This window comes from Oryzias latipes, chromosome 15 (assembly GCF_053564925.1).
Source record: "Oryzias latipes strain Hd-rR chromosome 15, Olatipes_Hd-rR_3.1".
In the NCBI taxonomy this organism is placed as follows: domain Eukaryota; kingdom Metazoa; phylum Chordata; class Actinopteri; order Beloniformes; family Adrianichthyidae; genus Oryzias; species Oryzias latipes.
In genome coordinates, this window is record NC_136251.1 from 14,907,605 (window position 1) to 14,924,108 (window position 16,504).

General features: G+C 40.1%; 2 protein-coding genes across 2 annotated transcripts; both read right to left on the minus strand.

The window, feature by feature from the left end:
- Nucleotides 1-1,487: 1,487 nt before the first annotated feature.
- dnph1 (2'-deoxynucleoside 5'-phosphate N-hydrolase 1) lies at nt 1,488-2,693 on the minus strand. The gene is made up of 4 exons (XM_004077022.5): nt 2,462-2,693; nt 2,025-2,093; nt 1,845-1,955; nt 1,488-1,759 (listed from the first exon to the last, which is right to left on the minus strand). Exons 1-4 carry the CDS (start codon nt 2,595-2,597, stop codon nt 1,623-1,625), a joined length of 453 nt encoding a protein of 150 aa, XP_004077070.1. The 5' UTR covers nt 2,598-2,693; the 3' UTR covers nt 1,488-1,622.
- Nucleotides 2,694-12,706: 10,013 nt separating this feature from the next.
- On the minus strand, nt 12,707-16,276 carry yipf3 (Yip1 domain family, member 3). Its single transcript, XM_004077023.5, has 9 exons — nt 16,039-16,276; nt 14,224-14,424; nt 14,043-14,149; nt 13,931-13,976; nt 13,759-13,851; nt 13,497-13,628; nt 13,312-13,425; nt 13,121-13,244; nt 12,707-12,889 (listed from the first exon to the last, which is right to left on the minus strand). The coding sequence occupies exons 1-9, from the start codon at nt 16,108-16,110 to the stop codon at nt 12,771-12,773; spliced, it is 1,008 nt and encodes a 335-aa protein (XP_004077071.1). The 5' UTR covers nt 16,111-16,276; the 3' UTR covers nt 12,707-12,770.
- Nucleotides 16,277-16,504: the final 228 nt, after the last annotated feature.

The following is a 16,504-nucleotide window of genomic DNA, read 5'->3' on the forward strand; positions in this document are numbered from 1 at the left end:
GTTTGTAAACAATGTATATTTTGAAGCAAATAAACATATTTTAAAACTAAAGTCTAGGCCTATTGCATTGTGGGAAAATGTTTGGAAAGTTTGTGGTTCTGAATAGGATACAGTTCACTGGTTTTTTTTTTTCACTCGTATCACTTGTACAGAACATCATTGGGCCTGGAGCAAGAATTGCCAGGTTTGGAGCGCTTCAACATTTCGCACCAAGTGTCTTCCAACTGCAGGTACATGCACTAGCATCATGTAGCGACAGTCCAATGTGAACACCATGTGCTAAAAGTGCGACACACATCTTGACCCATTTACTACAGGCCCGGTTTCTGAAAGTACAACCTGCTGTACTTGAGAAAGTAACAGAAAAAACTTAAATCCGACAGCCCCATTTCACGTGAACACTGGCTGCTGGTTGACCCGATGGACCAAAGCTTTGACCTTCAAGACTAAACATTTCCACCATCCTAACCAAGGTCATGAAGCAGTTCCTTAGGCCATTGGAGACAGATGTCAGATAACAAGATTCATGTGCAAAGACATTTCAGATATTTACACCCTGATGTTAAGTCTTTCATGATACTTCTTGTCCTGACAACTATCTGGAGGTGATTAAAAAAAAAACCATTAGAGGTCTAACTTGTGCATTACTCAAGTATTTTTAGGATAAGCAGGGGGGTAGACCCAACAAAACTCACCCCACTTTCTCAGCTTTGTTAGAATGGAGTGGGCAGAGCTAACTTCAATTGGCTGCACTAAATACTCTGTAACAAATGCTGCCCAAATGTTTTTTGTGTGATTGTATCTGAATTCCTCTACCTGTTGTATCTGAACTTGGTGTACTTTATAGTCACCATTTTTGTAGGTATCCAAATCTATAATTTCAAACTCCAGTGCCCTAGAAATTTCCCAGAAGTCCTTGGGATGAACCAGTTTGCATTGATGCTCACTAGATTGGTGAATATAGTCAATAGTTGAACAATTTTTCATTTAACCCTTGTGCTATCTTAGATGACCCCACCTTTGCATTGACGTGTTCTCTCTACCATGACAAAGGTGGATAAAGGTGGAAAGATTTCATATAAACAATGGACACCAGTGAAGATCACAAATCATTGAAGAAAAAAGGTTCAGCGCACTGTCTAGTGGGTCTAGATGACCCAACTCCCAATGTTAAAGTGCTTAGGATAGCACAAGGGTTACAAAAATTGTTAACATTTATTTTTTATGGGAAATCTGTGATGTCATATTTGCCATTAAAAAAAAAAAAAAAAAAGTAGTGATCATGGTGTCTGAATTGGTGTTAAACTCCAGGGCACTGGACAGTCCCTCACTATGGTCTTTTAGTAGTTAGGAACCCAGAGATTAATTGCTTGGAGGAGGAAGGAAGTACACTGAATCATGCTTTCACCACAGTCCTGCAGGTGATCTGGTTCTGGGAGGGGGCTGCCGCTGAAATACAATGAACTCTGAAGAGAAATCAGACAATCTGGAGGGACTGACTTTTATTTTAATTGCATGACTGCAATGCCAGTGAGAAACCCCCCAGATGGCACCCTTTCACAAGCAATGTCTGCTAGAAAGGTGATTGGTAGAAAAAAACTTTATTAATTTTAACCAAAGTGTCATGATTGGCTCTTCTCTGAGGCGTTCTTCAGGTTGACAAAGAATTCATCCAGAACCTTTTCCAGCACATCCTCGCTGTAGTCCACTACCTGGAAACGCTCGCCATCGACAGCACCACGAATCATGGCAGACAGTGCTTTGGGTGCACAGACAGAACGTTTGTCAGAACAAACAGTCAGTCAAACAAATGAATAGGTGTACGAAGTGGGAAGATGGCTTACTGCGTCCAGAAGATGGCCGGAACAAACACAGAACCGTCTTCTTCATGTCCACGGCCCGGCCCAGCTCATAACCCACGCCTAGAGAAGGCTGCGTCACCTCGGCCACGATCACTGCCACAGAGGTCAGAGGTCAGTGCCTGCAGACAACACTGAGGGCAGGCTCACTTTATTGGGCCTCACCATCCGATTCCTGCAGCCACGCCACATCCCGGTCATGGATGACCCGATCCTCCAGCGCCGCCGCCTCTCCTGTCCAAACACATTTTTAAAGCATTTAGAATGCAGGAGGAAGTGCAATGTGAGACACAGGAGGAGGGAGAATAAAGCATTTAAAAATAGGAAGAAAGGGAGGAGAAGCGCAGAGAAGGAAGCTTAGCAACAGAGGGGGACACAGGAGAAGGAAAGAAAGAAGATCCACAGTAACAACTACAACAGAAGAAGAAGAGCAGCAGGAGAACAAATGAGTCCAAGCAGGAGAAACACTGGATTTCCATAAAAGGAGAAATCAAGAGAACTGCAGTCACAGCCCCCAGGGAGACAAAGGGAAGAAGAGCCACGCAAGACAGGAAAAAACAGACAATATTAGTGTTGTGTAAGTCTGCGCGTGCGTGGATCACCTGTGTCTGTGAGCTCGGTGTTGCACACGTGCTCGGTCAGCACGCACCCGTAGCTCTGCAGCTTGTGCACGAGCCTGCGGTACACGTGCACATCATCCCGTCCGCCGCGGATGCTGCCGCAGAAGTAAATCTTCATCTTGCTTTTCACCGCCGAATTTTCCGAACTCAAAAACCCTATGCTCCCGCGCAACAGGCTTTTTCTGTCACGTGACTCTCACGTCATGGCAGGAAGTTTGGAGTCTTTTTTTTTATTCAAACTTTATTGAATGTAAAAAATTCAATACAAAACAATGTTAAACAGTGAACAACAACGAAGGAACAAGCAGGGGGTTATTACATTTTACGCAGATATATTGAAACCGACACACAGATCAAATGTCTTGATGGCTTTCTTACTATCAGAATTTCTTATTGTCTTAATGTATTGTTTGAACTCATTGATAAAGATTGAGAAATGAACGACGCTAAAGTTGGCTTCCGATTCACAGCTTCCGATTCGCGAGGGCACTAAAGGAACAATCCGCTGCATTTTTCGCACCAAGATCACCTAAAACCGGGTCCTGTGCAAAAACGGCTGGACCTGGACTGCTCAAACCTGGATTAAATTATGCATTAGATGGTAAAGAATACATTAAACACAGTTTCTGATTTGTGAAAACTTCCTCTGATTTGTGAAAATGTCAAATAGGTTGATTTTTACCGCATTTTCAGACCAGGTCCTGTTCATGAAATTTGGGTGGAAATATATTTTTTTATTCCTTAACATTTTTATTTTTTATACTGGATTGCACTATTGTATGTGTTCACACACAGGTTCGAGCCGGTGGCCCTAACATATCACCTGGGTGCGCAAAATCACTTTGTTGCATTCCAGATACTGGGCCCAGACAAAAGCTGGCACTTTTACGATGGACTACAGAAATCCAAGAAGGCTAGACGAGGCGACATCAAAATCTCAACATACAAAAGAAACTGGGAAACAGATGTCAGATTGGACACATAGTTATGGTCACAGTTAGCATGTACCCCTGACTTAAGTTTTGTTTTTTTGTTTGATATTTCTTGGTTTGTTTTCTGATTTACTTTAAAGTTCCTGTTTTGGTGTTTTGCTTTAAATTGTCCTTCCCTTGTCCCTATTATCCTTAAAGTGGATAAAATGCGATAAAATGATACTATTTCACACAGCAGTTTTTGAACAGGACCTGGGGCCTCATTTATAAACGTTGCGTACGCACAAAAGAAGGCGTACGCCACTCTCTACGCAATAGTTGAGATTTATAAAAAGCAAACTTGACGGGAAAATGTGCGGTCCTCCACGCAAGCTCTGACCCAGGCGTACGCACAAAAACGGGTGAAATGAGAAATGGCGACACCGTCGGCAGATGGAAGAAACACGTGAAAGTGGCAGTGTGTGCCAAATCGTGCCGGCATGTGCTGTGCTACACAATGTGGCACAGCTTAAAAACGTGCCTCTACCCCCTGGCGCTGATTGCTGTGTTGGCCCCGACCCTGAACCCCATCCCCACGCATTTGAGCCATTTGCTGCTGCTGTGCGCCAGCGTTTGGAAGTGATGCGTCGCTTATAAAGAAAAAGAGGTGTGGAAAATATTATTTATTTAAGAATTCCCTCATCGTGCAGTTTATTTCAGTCAGGGCGATCTTGATTTCGCCCAACTCCTTGGCCACCTCTCTTGAACTACTGACTTCCCTCTGCATTTCAAGGACTGCATCGGTGAGGACGCGTCCACTGCTGGAGGGTTGAGAGCCGCGTGCCGTGGAGACGCTGGGTCCAGACGGCTGCTCAGCTGCAGCATCGTAACCACTGGCCCCGCTGGAACACCCAGCAACTAAAATAAAATTGTTCTATATTAATAATCTGTAATTGTGTAGCCTGCATACATGTGACTTGACTGCATTCATTTTAATAATTTCTCTTACCTGTGTCACCCTGACCCTGGCGCGTCGGCGTCCCCTCCGAGGAGGACGCCGATAAGGGGGACTTAATAGGGATTCCCCAATAATAGCGGCCAGTTTCTCATCAAGAGGGGTCAGCTCCGGTCCCCACCCCCCCACCCCCCCACGTGGCGGACACACTCTGCCGATGCAGCGCTAGACGTTTTTTTGCGGACTTTGATGTCCGATCATTTCTTTCATTTCTTTTTTATTTCGGCCACGGTCCGAGGATGTGAGGCTACAGCATTTACGGCGTCTGCCACCGTTTGCCGCTCACGTGCCTTTTTGGCATTAGTAATGCCCACACTGTGCCCTCCAAACAACGTTTTATCCTCTTTTCCACCTCGCCAACAATAACTTCTACTTCACATTGAGTGAAGTTACGTTTTTTTGATTTCCTCTCTGTGTTTGCCATGATTTAGCAAGCCATGAATATTAATTTGTGGGCGTTTCACGGACTATTTATGGGCAACTATGGGCGTGTCATGTAGCCGCAAAAAGCTGCGCTGCATTTAGAATCGGTTCTATTCTGTAAAAATGTGAAAGCCAGCTGCATTCTACTGCAGGAAACTCATTCTGTTAAAGCAGACGAACAGTTTTGGTCTAATCAATGGGGAGACAAAATCCTATTCTGTCACGGTACAAACAAATCTTCTGGAGTTGCTTTGCTCTTTAAAAACTGTTCGTTCAAAGTGATTACCCATATCTCTGATGATGACGGTCACTGGCTCATCTGTGTTCTTAAAACTGATGATGGTTTTCTGATCCTATGCAATGTCTATGGCTATAATATTCCTAGTCAAAACAAGTTATTATTAACGGAAATTGCAAAACATGTCAAACTTCTCAATCACAAGTACTGTACAAATACTGTAGTAATTGGTGGTGATTATAACATGGTTCTAGATGAATGGCTGGATAGAGTACCCTCAAAGTTCAATACCCATCATATTAATCCAACTTTACGGGACTTTTGTCTTGATGTTAATGTTTCTGACCCCTGGAGGATTAAAAATCCTCTCAGACAAACATTCTCTTGGTTCAAGCCTAATGGATCATCAAAATCTCGTATTGACTTCTGGCTAGTCTCAAATAACCTTCTACAAAACAAAATAGACGTTAACATCTCAGCAGCTCCCCTTACTGATCACTGTTTGATTGAACTTAATGTCAGCTCTCAAATCCAAAAATCCTTTGGAAGAGGCTACTGGAAATTTAATTCTTCACTTCTCACTAATGAAACTTTCTGTAATGCTGTTATTGACTTATTAGAAACAATAAATAGTGATTCAACCCTAAAATCTTACACTGATAAGTGGGAATTCTTTAAATTCAAAGTACGTCAAACTGCCATTAAACATAGCAAATTAATTGCAAAACATTATAAGCAAAAAGAAAGTGAAATTTTGACTGAGTTAAATCAGATTTGTTCCAAGCCTGTTTTCAACGAGGATGATAAACAACGCAGAAGCATTTTACAGTGTTCTCTTGACGATATTTATATTAAAAAAGCCAAAGGAGCCTTCATCAGATCCCGAGCAAAATGGGTGGAGCTTGGTGAAAAGAGTACTTCTTATTTCTGTAATCTAGAAAAGAAGAGGCAAGAGAAGAATGCTATAAAGAAACTTCATATTAATAATCAATTATGCTCTGATCCTCAAATGATCTCTAAAGAAATAAGTTCATTTTATAGTAATTTGTATTCGTCATCTTATTCCGAATCCCATAATAATACTTTTTTCCAGACAATTAAAGATTTCATTCCTAAGATTGATGACAATTTTAGAAATTCTTGTGATTCAGAAATAACTTTGCAGGAATTAGAGAAGGCTTTAAGCTGTCTGTCCAAGGATAAAGCTCCAGGATGTGATGGACTGACCAGTAACTTTTATAAATTCTTTTGGGAGCATATCAAAGATTTAATTTTTGAAATGTTTAAAGAAATTATTCAAAATGGGTCTCTAACACATACAATGAAACAGGGTGTAATCACCCTTATTCCCAAGCCGGGTAAAGACCCAACATTTCTAGATAATTTAAGGCCTATAACTCTTTTGAATACTGACTATAAGCTTCTAACGCATATATTTTCAAACAGATTCAAGTCAGACATAACCCAAATAATCTCTGAAACGCAGTCCGGTTTTATTAAAGGTCGCTCAATTCATAATAACTTACGTCTTGTTCTGGATATGATTGACTATGAACATCTCATAGATACAGACGGTTTTATTTTATTTTTAGATTTTTACAAGGCCTTTGATATGATTGAGCATAATTTCATGTTTCAAACTCTGCAATTCTTTGGTTTTGGTAACAAATTTATTAATACAGTTAAAACTTTTTATTATGAAACCAGTAGTTCTGTTTGTTTACCTCAGGGGACGTCTCACAGATTTAACATCAGCAAAGGTATAAAACAAGGTTGCCCAATTTCACCCCTTCTTTTTATTGCAGCAGCAGAAATGCTGTCTTTGCTCATCAAACATACTGACTTTGGTAAGCTGACAGTTGCAAATGCTGAATTTTCAATAAGCCAACTAGCCGACGATACAACAATTTTCCTTAATAATCTTCATGACATCCCCAAGATTCTTAAAACGATTGACTTCTTTTCAAAAGCTTCAGGCCTCAAATTGAACCTAAACAAGTGTGAGATCTTACCCATTAAACCATGTACATTATTGAATGCTTATAATATCCCTATTAAATCCACAGTTAAATACCTCGGAATGCATATAACTAAAAACAAAACAGACTTGGAAAAACTGAATGTTTGGGACAAATTAGAGAAATGTTCGACTCTGCTGAATAACTGGGCACAGAGAGATCTTTCTATTTTTGGTAGAATTCTCCTCACCAAAATTGAAAGCATATCCAGATTCATATATCCCACCTATTCTATAGGTGTCCCTAAACAAGCCATCAAATCTATTAATCAAGTCAATTTTAACTTCATATGGAAAAGGAAAACACACTATGTTAAACAAGGTACGCTGACTAAAAAATATGAAGATGGAGGTCTTCAAGCCATAGACTTTAACAGCCTTAATGGCACCTTAAAAATAAACTGGTTAAAATCATTTATTAGGAATCAAAATAGTATTTGGTTCATTGTTCCTAATAAAATATTTTCCAGCCTAGGAGGGATCCAATTTTTACTCAGTTGTGATTTTGATAATAAGAAACTTCCCATCCAACTCTCGTCTTTTCATCAGCAAGTTCTCATGTATTGGAAGCTCATTTATAAACACAATTACAGTCCACACAACACTCCCATATGGAACTGCAGATACATCACTATCAGAAACAAATCCATCTTTGTTCCAACATGGTTTGAAAATGGAATTTGGTCTTTAATGCATCTTCTTAATGACAATGCCACTCTCATGTCTTTTGATGATTTCACAGCTAAATATGGTTCACTAACGAATAGAAAAGATTTTGAAAAAATTATTAAGGCCATTCCTCAAAATGTTGTGAGCTCAGTTTCTGATATGTTTCATAATGACATCTACAGACATCCTACTGTCCCCAAGCTTCTGATTAATGGACACAACATAGCAACTGCCAAACTCCCAAACCTTCAAATCAGAGAATATTTTAATGTAACGTCATTTCCCTACATCTCAAATCCAAATTATATAACCCAATATTTTAATCATTCAAAAAAGAAACAAATACGAACTAAATATTTAAAACTCCCCATTCCTCCTAAAGCCAAGGAAGTTCACTTTAAGACCTTTTCAGGTATTTACCCTTCCAAGGAATTATTAAGAAAACGGTTTGGAATTCCTGAAAATTGTTGTTCTTTTTGTCATGTGGAGATTGAAACAACTGAGCATCTTTTCTTTGAATGTTTTTATTCTGATGTCTTTTGGAATAGTTTAAATTATTGGCTTTTCCCCAAGATTCCACTTTTAGCAGACTTTTCTATTAAGGATATCATTTTTGGGTTTATTTTAGAAAACAAGAACACAGAACTTCTTCTGAATGTTGTAATTATTTTGGGTAAATTCTATATACATAAATGCCGTTTCCTTAAAATCAAACCATTTTTTTCTACATTTCATAAAGAACTCTGCTCTTTTTTTTCATCTGTAAACTTCATGGAAAACAAACTTGCTATGGAACTTCAAAGTATCATATGTAAATTACAGCTTCTTGATAGCCCCCTAAGTTAAGATTAATTACAATGTCTATGTAACCCCCCCCCCTTTTTTTTTTTTTTAAATTTATTTTTTATTTTAATGTCTTGTATTTATTTTATTTTATTTTTCTGTATTATTGGTAAAAAAAAATTATATTGTCTTTATTCTGGAAAAAAAAATATATCAACAGTATTCGAATTTCAGAGAAGCAAAAAGCAATCAGAACATTGTCTGTATGTGATAGATTCAGTATTTTTTCATAGAGTTTAACCCCCTGGCTTATTTCTATTTCTACTCGTGTTCCTCTGTATGTTACAGATGTTTATTTGATATATGCTGTTGTGTTTTTTTTTTGATTGCATACCTAAAAGTACTTTCTTGTAAAATGGCATAATGTGCAATAAAGTTGTTAAAAAAAAAAAAAAAAAAAAAAATTTAGAATCGGTTGTGATTTATAAAGGGAAAGATGCGTAGGATCTGCGTGCGCACGGTTTAATAAATCCGAATATTTCTGTGCGTACGCATGTCCTATGTTTCATCCGTACGCCACTTCTGACGCAAATCCTACGCAAAGTTTTATAAATGAGGCCCCTGGTCTGCAGTGGACTCAGTGCGTAAAATTCGATAAGAATCAACCTATTTCACATTTTCACAAATCAGAAACTGCATTTAATATGTTCTTTACTATCTAAATCATAATTTAATCCAGGTTTGAGCAGTCCAGGTCCAGCGGTTTTTGAACAGGGTGTGGTCTCAAGTGGACTCACTGCGTAAAATTCGATAAAAATCAACCTATTTCCCATTTTCACAAATCAGAGGAAGTTTTCACAAACCAGAAACTGTGTTTAATATGTTTTTTAGTATCTAATGTATAATTTAATCCAGGTTTGAGCAGTCCAGGTCCACCGGTTTCTGAACTGGACCCGGTTTTAGGTGATCATTGCGTGAAAAATGCAGCGGAATGTTCCTTTAGTGCCCTCGCGAATCGGAAGCTGTGAATCGGAAGCCAACTTCAGCGTCGTTGCTAAACATAACATTTTCTAAGTACAGGCAAAAGTCAGGGTCAATGTGGGCGGAAATGAAATGACAAACTTTAGACCAGAAAGTGGTGGAAAAGGAACATGACCAAAACAAATGTACAGCATCTTCAGGGTGTTCTTGACAAAAAGAGCAGGCAACATCAATATCTTTTTTGAACCTTTGCAGATATAGTTTGGATGGATAGAATTTATATATTAGTTTGAATGAGATTTCTTTCACATTATTGGTTAAAAAGTATTTTGCTGGTAAATTCCAAATCTTTTTCCATTCTAAATGATAAACTAAATAATTCCAAAAAGAAACTACGTAAGGAATGGAGACAAAATCCTTCTGGAAGAGTGAGCGTATACGGCGATTTGTGTTACGTGAAGAAGAAAAACAAATTTTGCCTACTTCTATTTTAGTTGGATCAATTGGTAATAAAGTTGGACTTTGTAATGATGAACTTTTGAATAACGTAATAATACATTTAGGAATTGCTTTCAAAACAAAGTTAAATTCGGTTTTTGGTATTTTGATGGAATATTTGAAGCAGAATTCTTCATGTGACATTAAAGCTCTGTTTGAATTAAACAACTGATGAACCAAAAGGATGTTTTGAATAAACCATGATGGATAAAATAAAGATTTATGTCTATAAGTAATGTCTTTATTGTTCCATATGTAGTATCTGTGAGGAGAAAAATTGTGTTTGTAAATGAGTGACCAGGAAAGTAACATTTGTTTATGGAAGCAAGAAAGCTTAATTGGGATCTTTTGCACATTATAGTTACAGAATAAAAGAAAGTTTATGCCTCCTAATTTAGAGAAAATGTAATTTGGTATGAAATTCCAGATTGAAGTTGGATTCCTAATAAAATGTCGTAGCCAATTTATTTTAAAGGTATTATTTAATGTACAGAAGTCTAGAAAGTTAAGACCACCCTTATTATAAATGTTCATTAAACAGTTTTTTTTAATGTAATGATTTTTGTTCCTCCAAATAAAGTTAAATAGAATTTTGTCAATGGATTTCAGAACTTTTTTTTCAACATTGAGGGATTAAGCTGCATAGTTAGGCGGGAAATTCCCTCAGCTTTAGTTAGCAAAACTCTGCCTCTCAATGATAAATCTCTCTGGAGCCACTGGTTCAGCTTTGTCTGTGTTTTATTAATAATTGGGTCAAAATCTAACTGGCATCTGGCTTTTTTATCTTTAGAGAAGGTAATTCCTAGGTAAGTGATGGACTCTTTCACTGGAATATTACAGATAGAGAGGACGTCACAGTGTTTAAGAGCAAATAATTCACATTTTTTTATGTTTAAACAGAGTCCAGATGCAGCGGAAAAATTATTGATCAGATTAATAGCTAACAGTACCTGACAATGATCTTTTAGAAACAGGGTGGTATCATCAGCTAGTTGGCTGATAGTGACTGTGTGGTCTGCTATTGAAATACCTAGTTCTATAGAGTCAGTGAGGAGCTGGGTACAGAGGAGGAATAAATAAGGGGAAATGGGGCATCCTTGCCTGACTCCTCTTTTTAGTAAAAATCGAGGAGAGGTCCCAGCATAAAGTTTGATAGAGCAATTTCCTCCTGCATACATAGTTTTAACAGCTCCTCTAAAAAATGGACCAAAACCAAATTTTTCTATCGCATGGAGTATGAAGTTGTGTTCAATTGTGTCAAAAGCTTTGTAAAAGTCGAGAAAAAAGATAAAGCTTTTGTCGGGGCAATAATCTGAATAATCAATTAAATCAAGTACTAATCTGATATTATTTGATATGTGTCTATTTGTCATGAAGCCAGACTGAGTCTCATCTATAATATGATCCAAAACCTTTTTTATCCTTTCAGCGAAGATTAAGGCAAGTATTTTATAATCATTGTTAAGCAGGCAGATTGGACGCCAATTGTCAATGAGGAGTAAATCCTTTTTAGGTTTGGGTATTAATGTTATAAGGCCCTGGGTTAAAGTAGGAGGAAGGAGGTTGTTGTTCAAGCTCTCCAGGAATAGATGAAGGAGGAAAGGAGCCAGTTCTTCGGAGAATGTTTTATAGAATTCAGAGGTTAAGCCGTCTGTGCCTGGAGATTTATTTAATTTGAGGTGTTCAATAGCTGATATAACTTCATGTAGCAATAGTGGTTTATCACAGAATTCCTTCAAATCAGACTCAATTACCTTGGTGTCTGTGAGAGATTCCAAGAAGAGATTAGTAGTTTCTTCACAATATTTAGATTCATAGAGTTTAGTGTGGAGGTCAGAGCAGTAATTGGCTATTTTTGTAGGATTATCTGTAACATTCCCATCAATATTAAATTTTTGTATTGAATTATTCTTAGCATTTAGTCTTTCAAGGCGAAAGAAATGTGTTTTTGCTCATTTTCATTCAAGTCAACAGGAGATTTTTGTGTTAAAGATGTTATATCTGAGATTAAACTTTCCTCTTCAAATCTTTTAACTTTAGCAAATGAGCTTCCATATGTTCTAAAATATTTAAATAATTCAAATTTTAGAAGTTCCCAATTTCTGCCAAACTGTTTTTCTAAGGAAGCTTTCTGCCAGAAACGTTTAATTAGTAAGCAAACGGTTTTGGACACATTATCATGTTGCAAGATGGAGTTATTTAATTTCCAGTATGAATGTCTCTAACAAGTGTTTGGATTTAAAAAGATCTGGATTGAAATAGCTTTGTGATCTGTTAAAGGAGTGGTGAGAATTTTCACATTTATACGATTTTCATCAAGGCAGCTTGAAACCAGCCAAAAGTCTATACGAGAAAAGCTGGTCTGGGTTTTATTGCTCCAGGTAAAAGAATTTACATTAGAATTCTTTTGTCTCCATATATCTACTAACTGAAATTTTTTCATGAATTGTATTAAACTGGAGGCCATAGAATTATTAGTTCTAGGAGGCCACCTGTCTAACAGACCATCCAGAGCAACATTAAAGTCCCCTCCCATCACAATCAAGGCATTTTCACGGACGGAGAAGCTTAAGGCTTAATTCTGTTTCTGGGTTGGATTCTGCTCATGAGCTCAGAGTTCTGGTTCTGACCAGGATTATTCCAGGCTCTGAACACAGGCCCATTTAAGGAACAGAACCACCCCACAGCCAGCTTTGGGTTTTAGAGTTTATTTTCTGTACACATAAGAACAATAACAGAACTTCAGAGTAAACATATCAGTGAGTTGCAAGCAGGCCGTGTCCCAGCAAGGTGTTGTTTAGTGTCAGTTCTGGAACATCTCGGGGGACTCGCTGAATAGGAGCTAAGTTGGGTCCTTCCAGAGAATCCAGTAGTCCTGAAAACACAAAACACTCAGGTTCTGGTTCTGCTGCATCTATGGTTCAGCTGTTTTGATGGTGACTAAACTTAAAGGCTCTGGTTCTGAAATGGTGGTGGGTCTGCTTTTGTACTTAATAGAAAATTGTAAAAAAAAATGTTCTCAAGGTAGAAAAAAAACTAAGTATGTGCATTGGTTCTGGTTCGAGCAATGTGATTCTAAGGTTCTGATGGTGGGGTTGCTACTGACCTTCCAGGATCCGGTGGTAGCTGAAGTGCAGGTAAAACAGGAAGCTCATGTGCAGCAGTGCCAGCGATCCACAGAGCAGCAGCCGAGGCGTCCGACCCACGGTTCGGGAAAGCAGCACCGCCACCTGCAGCACACACACAAGTAAGATAGGGAGCCCACCTCAGAGGGGCTTATGGGAAACGTGGACATACCATGCGCAGCGTGGATAACCCTCCGATCAGCAGCCACAGCAGGTAGAACAGGACGTGGAAGTGGACGTTGTAGGTGACGAGCAGAACCACGCAGGGGCCAAATAGTCCATATCCCTGAAATGATACAGAAAGTGATGTCACACTGCAGGCAACCATACAGCACGCCATGTAGTAACATCACTGACCAGCAGAGAAAGCATCTGCAGCATGGTGACCTGCGCGTTGACCAGATATGCCAAGAAGTAGATGAAGGAGGAGACGCCGAGCCAGTAACCGAAGCACGTCCCTATGGCCGTGCCCATGAGGGTGCCCTCCCTCTACAGGACACACAACAGCAGCATTTAAGAGTACTGCACGAACAGTAAAACTGTGTTTTAGCAGTTCATGGCTGTGCTGAATTAACTGGAGCTATGATCTTTGGTGTCTGATGCATTTTTGCATCCTTACAATAACGGTTCCTGATGTCTTCATGCCATGCAACAGAATAGCCACCAGTGTGAAGACGAGCATCAGCGGGCCATAAAGCTCGCCAGCGATCTTCTGCAAAAATCATCAGTTAGAGACCTAACCTGAACACATTCAACCATAACAAAACACTGCCAGAAGCACCTGGGCGTACCTGAGGGTAGTTGATCATACGGATGGGGAACATGGACTCCAGGAGCCTGAGGGAAACGCCTCGTCAGCATCAACTAGAAACCGGTGACGCGAACAGGAAGAGGGCGACCTACCTGCTTCGCACTTGTGCCGGCTCCACGTCGAAGTACGGCCGCAGGATGTCGATGTTGCCATAAAGGCTGAAGGCCTTGGAGGCCTGACGCTTTCCTGCCTGCCACACCTGAAGACAGCACGTGTGAGACGGGTGACCCTCCTCACACAGAAAACCAGTTTACAGAGACAGAACTAACCCACCTCATCAGCCACCTGCCGGCCCAGCTGACCCTTCAAACCCTTCATGCCCAGGAATTCTCCGTCGTCTCCCTCCTCGGCCGCAGCCGCCTCCGCCGCCACTTCCTCCTCCTCCCTCATCCTCTGATGCATCTCGCCAACATCCTCAAAACTGGAGCCCGACGTGTCGTCTAGGTTCTCCATGTCGATGACGGCCGAGCTACCCTGAATGGAGCGCAGAAACAGCTATTTTTTCTGACGTTGATCTGACAGACCAGTATAGGTCGATTCAATAAACAACGTGCCTCTGACGGATCGATCTGGATAGATTGTAGGAATAGAAATTGATTTATCATCACACCCCTAGTTTGGGATTGGTTTAGCAATCAAAAGAAAATCTTAGGATGATTAGTCATGATTTGATTGGAAAATAAAGATCTAAAAAGTAAAAGATTCACAGCTATATGTGCTGCTCAGTTGCCATGTGGTAGAGTGTCTGCCCTGAGACCAGAAAGTTGTGAATTGGTGTGGGGAATACTGTCTTGGCACACTTTAGGCCCCTTACTAGCAACTGAACATTGTCCAAACGCCACAGTCTGAGCATTGTTGTTGACCATGTCCATCCCTTTATGACCACAGTGTAACATCTTCTGATGGTTACTTCCAGCAGGATAAGGTACCATGTTGTAAAGCTGGAATCATGTCAGAATGGTTTCTTGAACATGACAATGTGTTCACTGGACTCCAATGGCTTCCACAGTCACCAGATATTAACCCAATAGAGAATCTTTGGGATGTGGTGGAACAGGAGATTGGCATCATGGATGTGCCGCCAACAAATATGCAGCAACTGTGTGATGCTGTCATGTCAATATGGACCAAACTCTCTGAGGAATGTTTCCAGTACCTTGTTGAATCTATGCCACCAAGGATAAATGAAGTTCTAAGGGTAAAAGTGGGTCCTCCGGAGACTCTGGCTTCCTCCCACCGTCCAATAAGATGCTTCATTGATTACTCTAAATTGATTGATTACTCTAAAGTGTGCGTGACTGGCGACGTGTTCAGGATGTCCCCTGCCTTTGCCCACAAGTGGGTTAGGCTCCGGCAGCCCCGTGACTCCGAAAGGGACAAAAACGGGTTAAGAAAATGGGTTAAATATTTTAACATGTTACTGTAAAGTGTTGTGTCTGTGTAAATTGTATCTTTGGATAGGCTACAGTAATCATAATGCGTCAGCACGGTCCCTTTAGGTTAATGTTGATGATTGTTTAAAAGGTGTAACATACATGTAATGTTTAAGGACCAAACAAACTTTTGTGCTTTGTTTGATGACTGCTGTTTACTTCATGATGATAAATAGGCTATCATGAAGTAGTACTAACAGGTACGCACATAGTGCACAAACAAACATAGTGCTAACCCACAAGTAGTGCTACATGGTTGATGGCAGGTTAGGAATCCTGCAGAAACTCCTGAGCCATAGAAAGGAGATCTGTTCGGAACCAACTGGATCTCACATTAGGAGTTCACATATCCACAGCAATGAATGAGGGGTGTGTTGAGTATTTCAAAAAACTTTATTTAAAATGGGTTTACTGTTATTACAAACAACAGACGCAAAGTTTTCTAGTTCGGACAGGGCATCTAACTCTTTAATTTGCGAAAAATATCGCTTTAAACACACTAGGATCTGGATCGCATATATACTGCGCATGCCCACTCGGCCTACGTAACGTTAGCATGATAGCAGCTGCAGGATCTTCGTTTCTCCGCTGGACATAAGAAGCTAAGCGTAAATTGTACCGATACCGGCCCAAAATGGGGAGCAGGTTAGCTCACCTGGATCAGGTTATCATCAAAGCTGCCCCACGGTTCCGCATTCGTGGTTCCGCTTCCTGGGCCGGTAGACATCTTCACGCCAGCGGTTCGTATCGGTCGTGCAGACGTTCAATAGGGACCGCTGCGGTTCCGTTCTCCGCTTAGTTCTTGTCGAACTTCCCAGATTTTTACTGTTTGTTTTGTTTTTCCGGACGGAACACACAAGTCCCCGCCCACACAAAACGACGCTGTACGTGACGTGACGTCACGGGAAGGAGGAGCGACGAACCAGCCAGACCTGACCATAGTCAGTCAGACGTGTTTTTTGATTGAACATTTTTAAAAACAGTCCACGTGGCTTCTCACAGCTGGAACAGAGGGAGCAGTCGCGAGGACAAAGAGTGCGTGAGCTAAACAAAAACAGAAATATTATGAAATGGAAGGCAAAGGACCGCTGGATCTTCTCAATTGTTTTGATTTTTTTTTT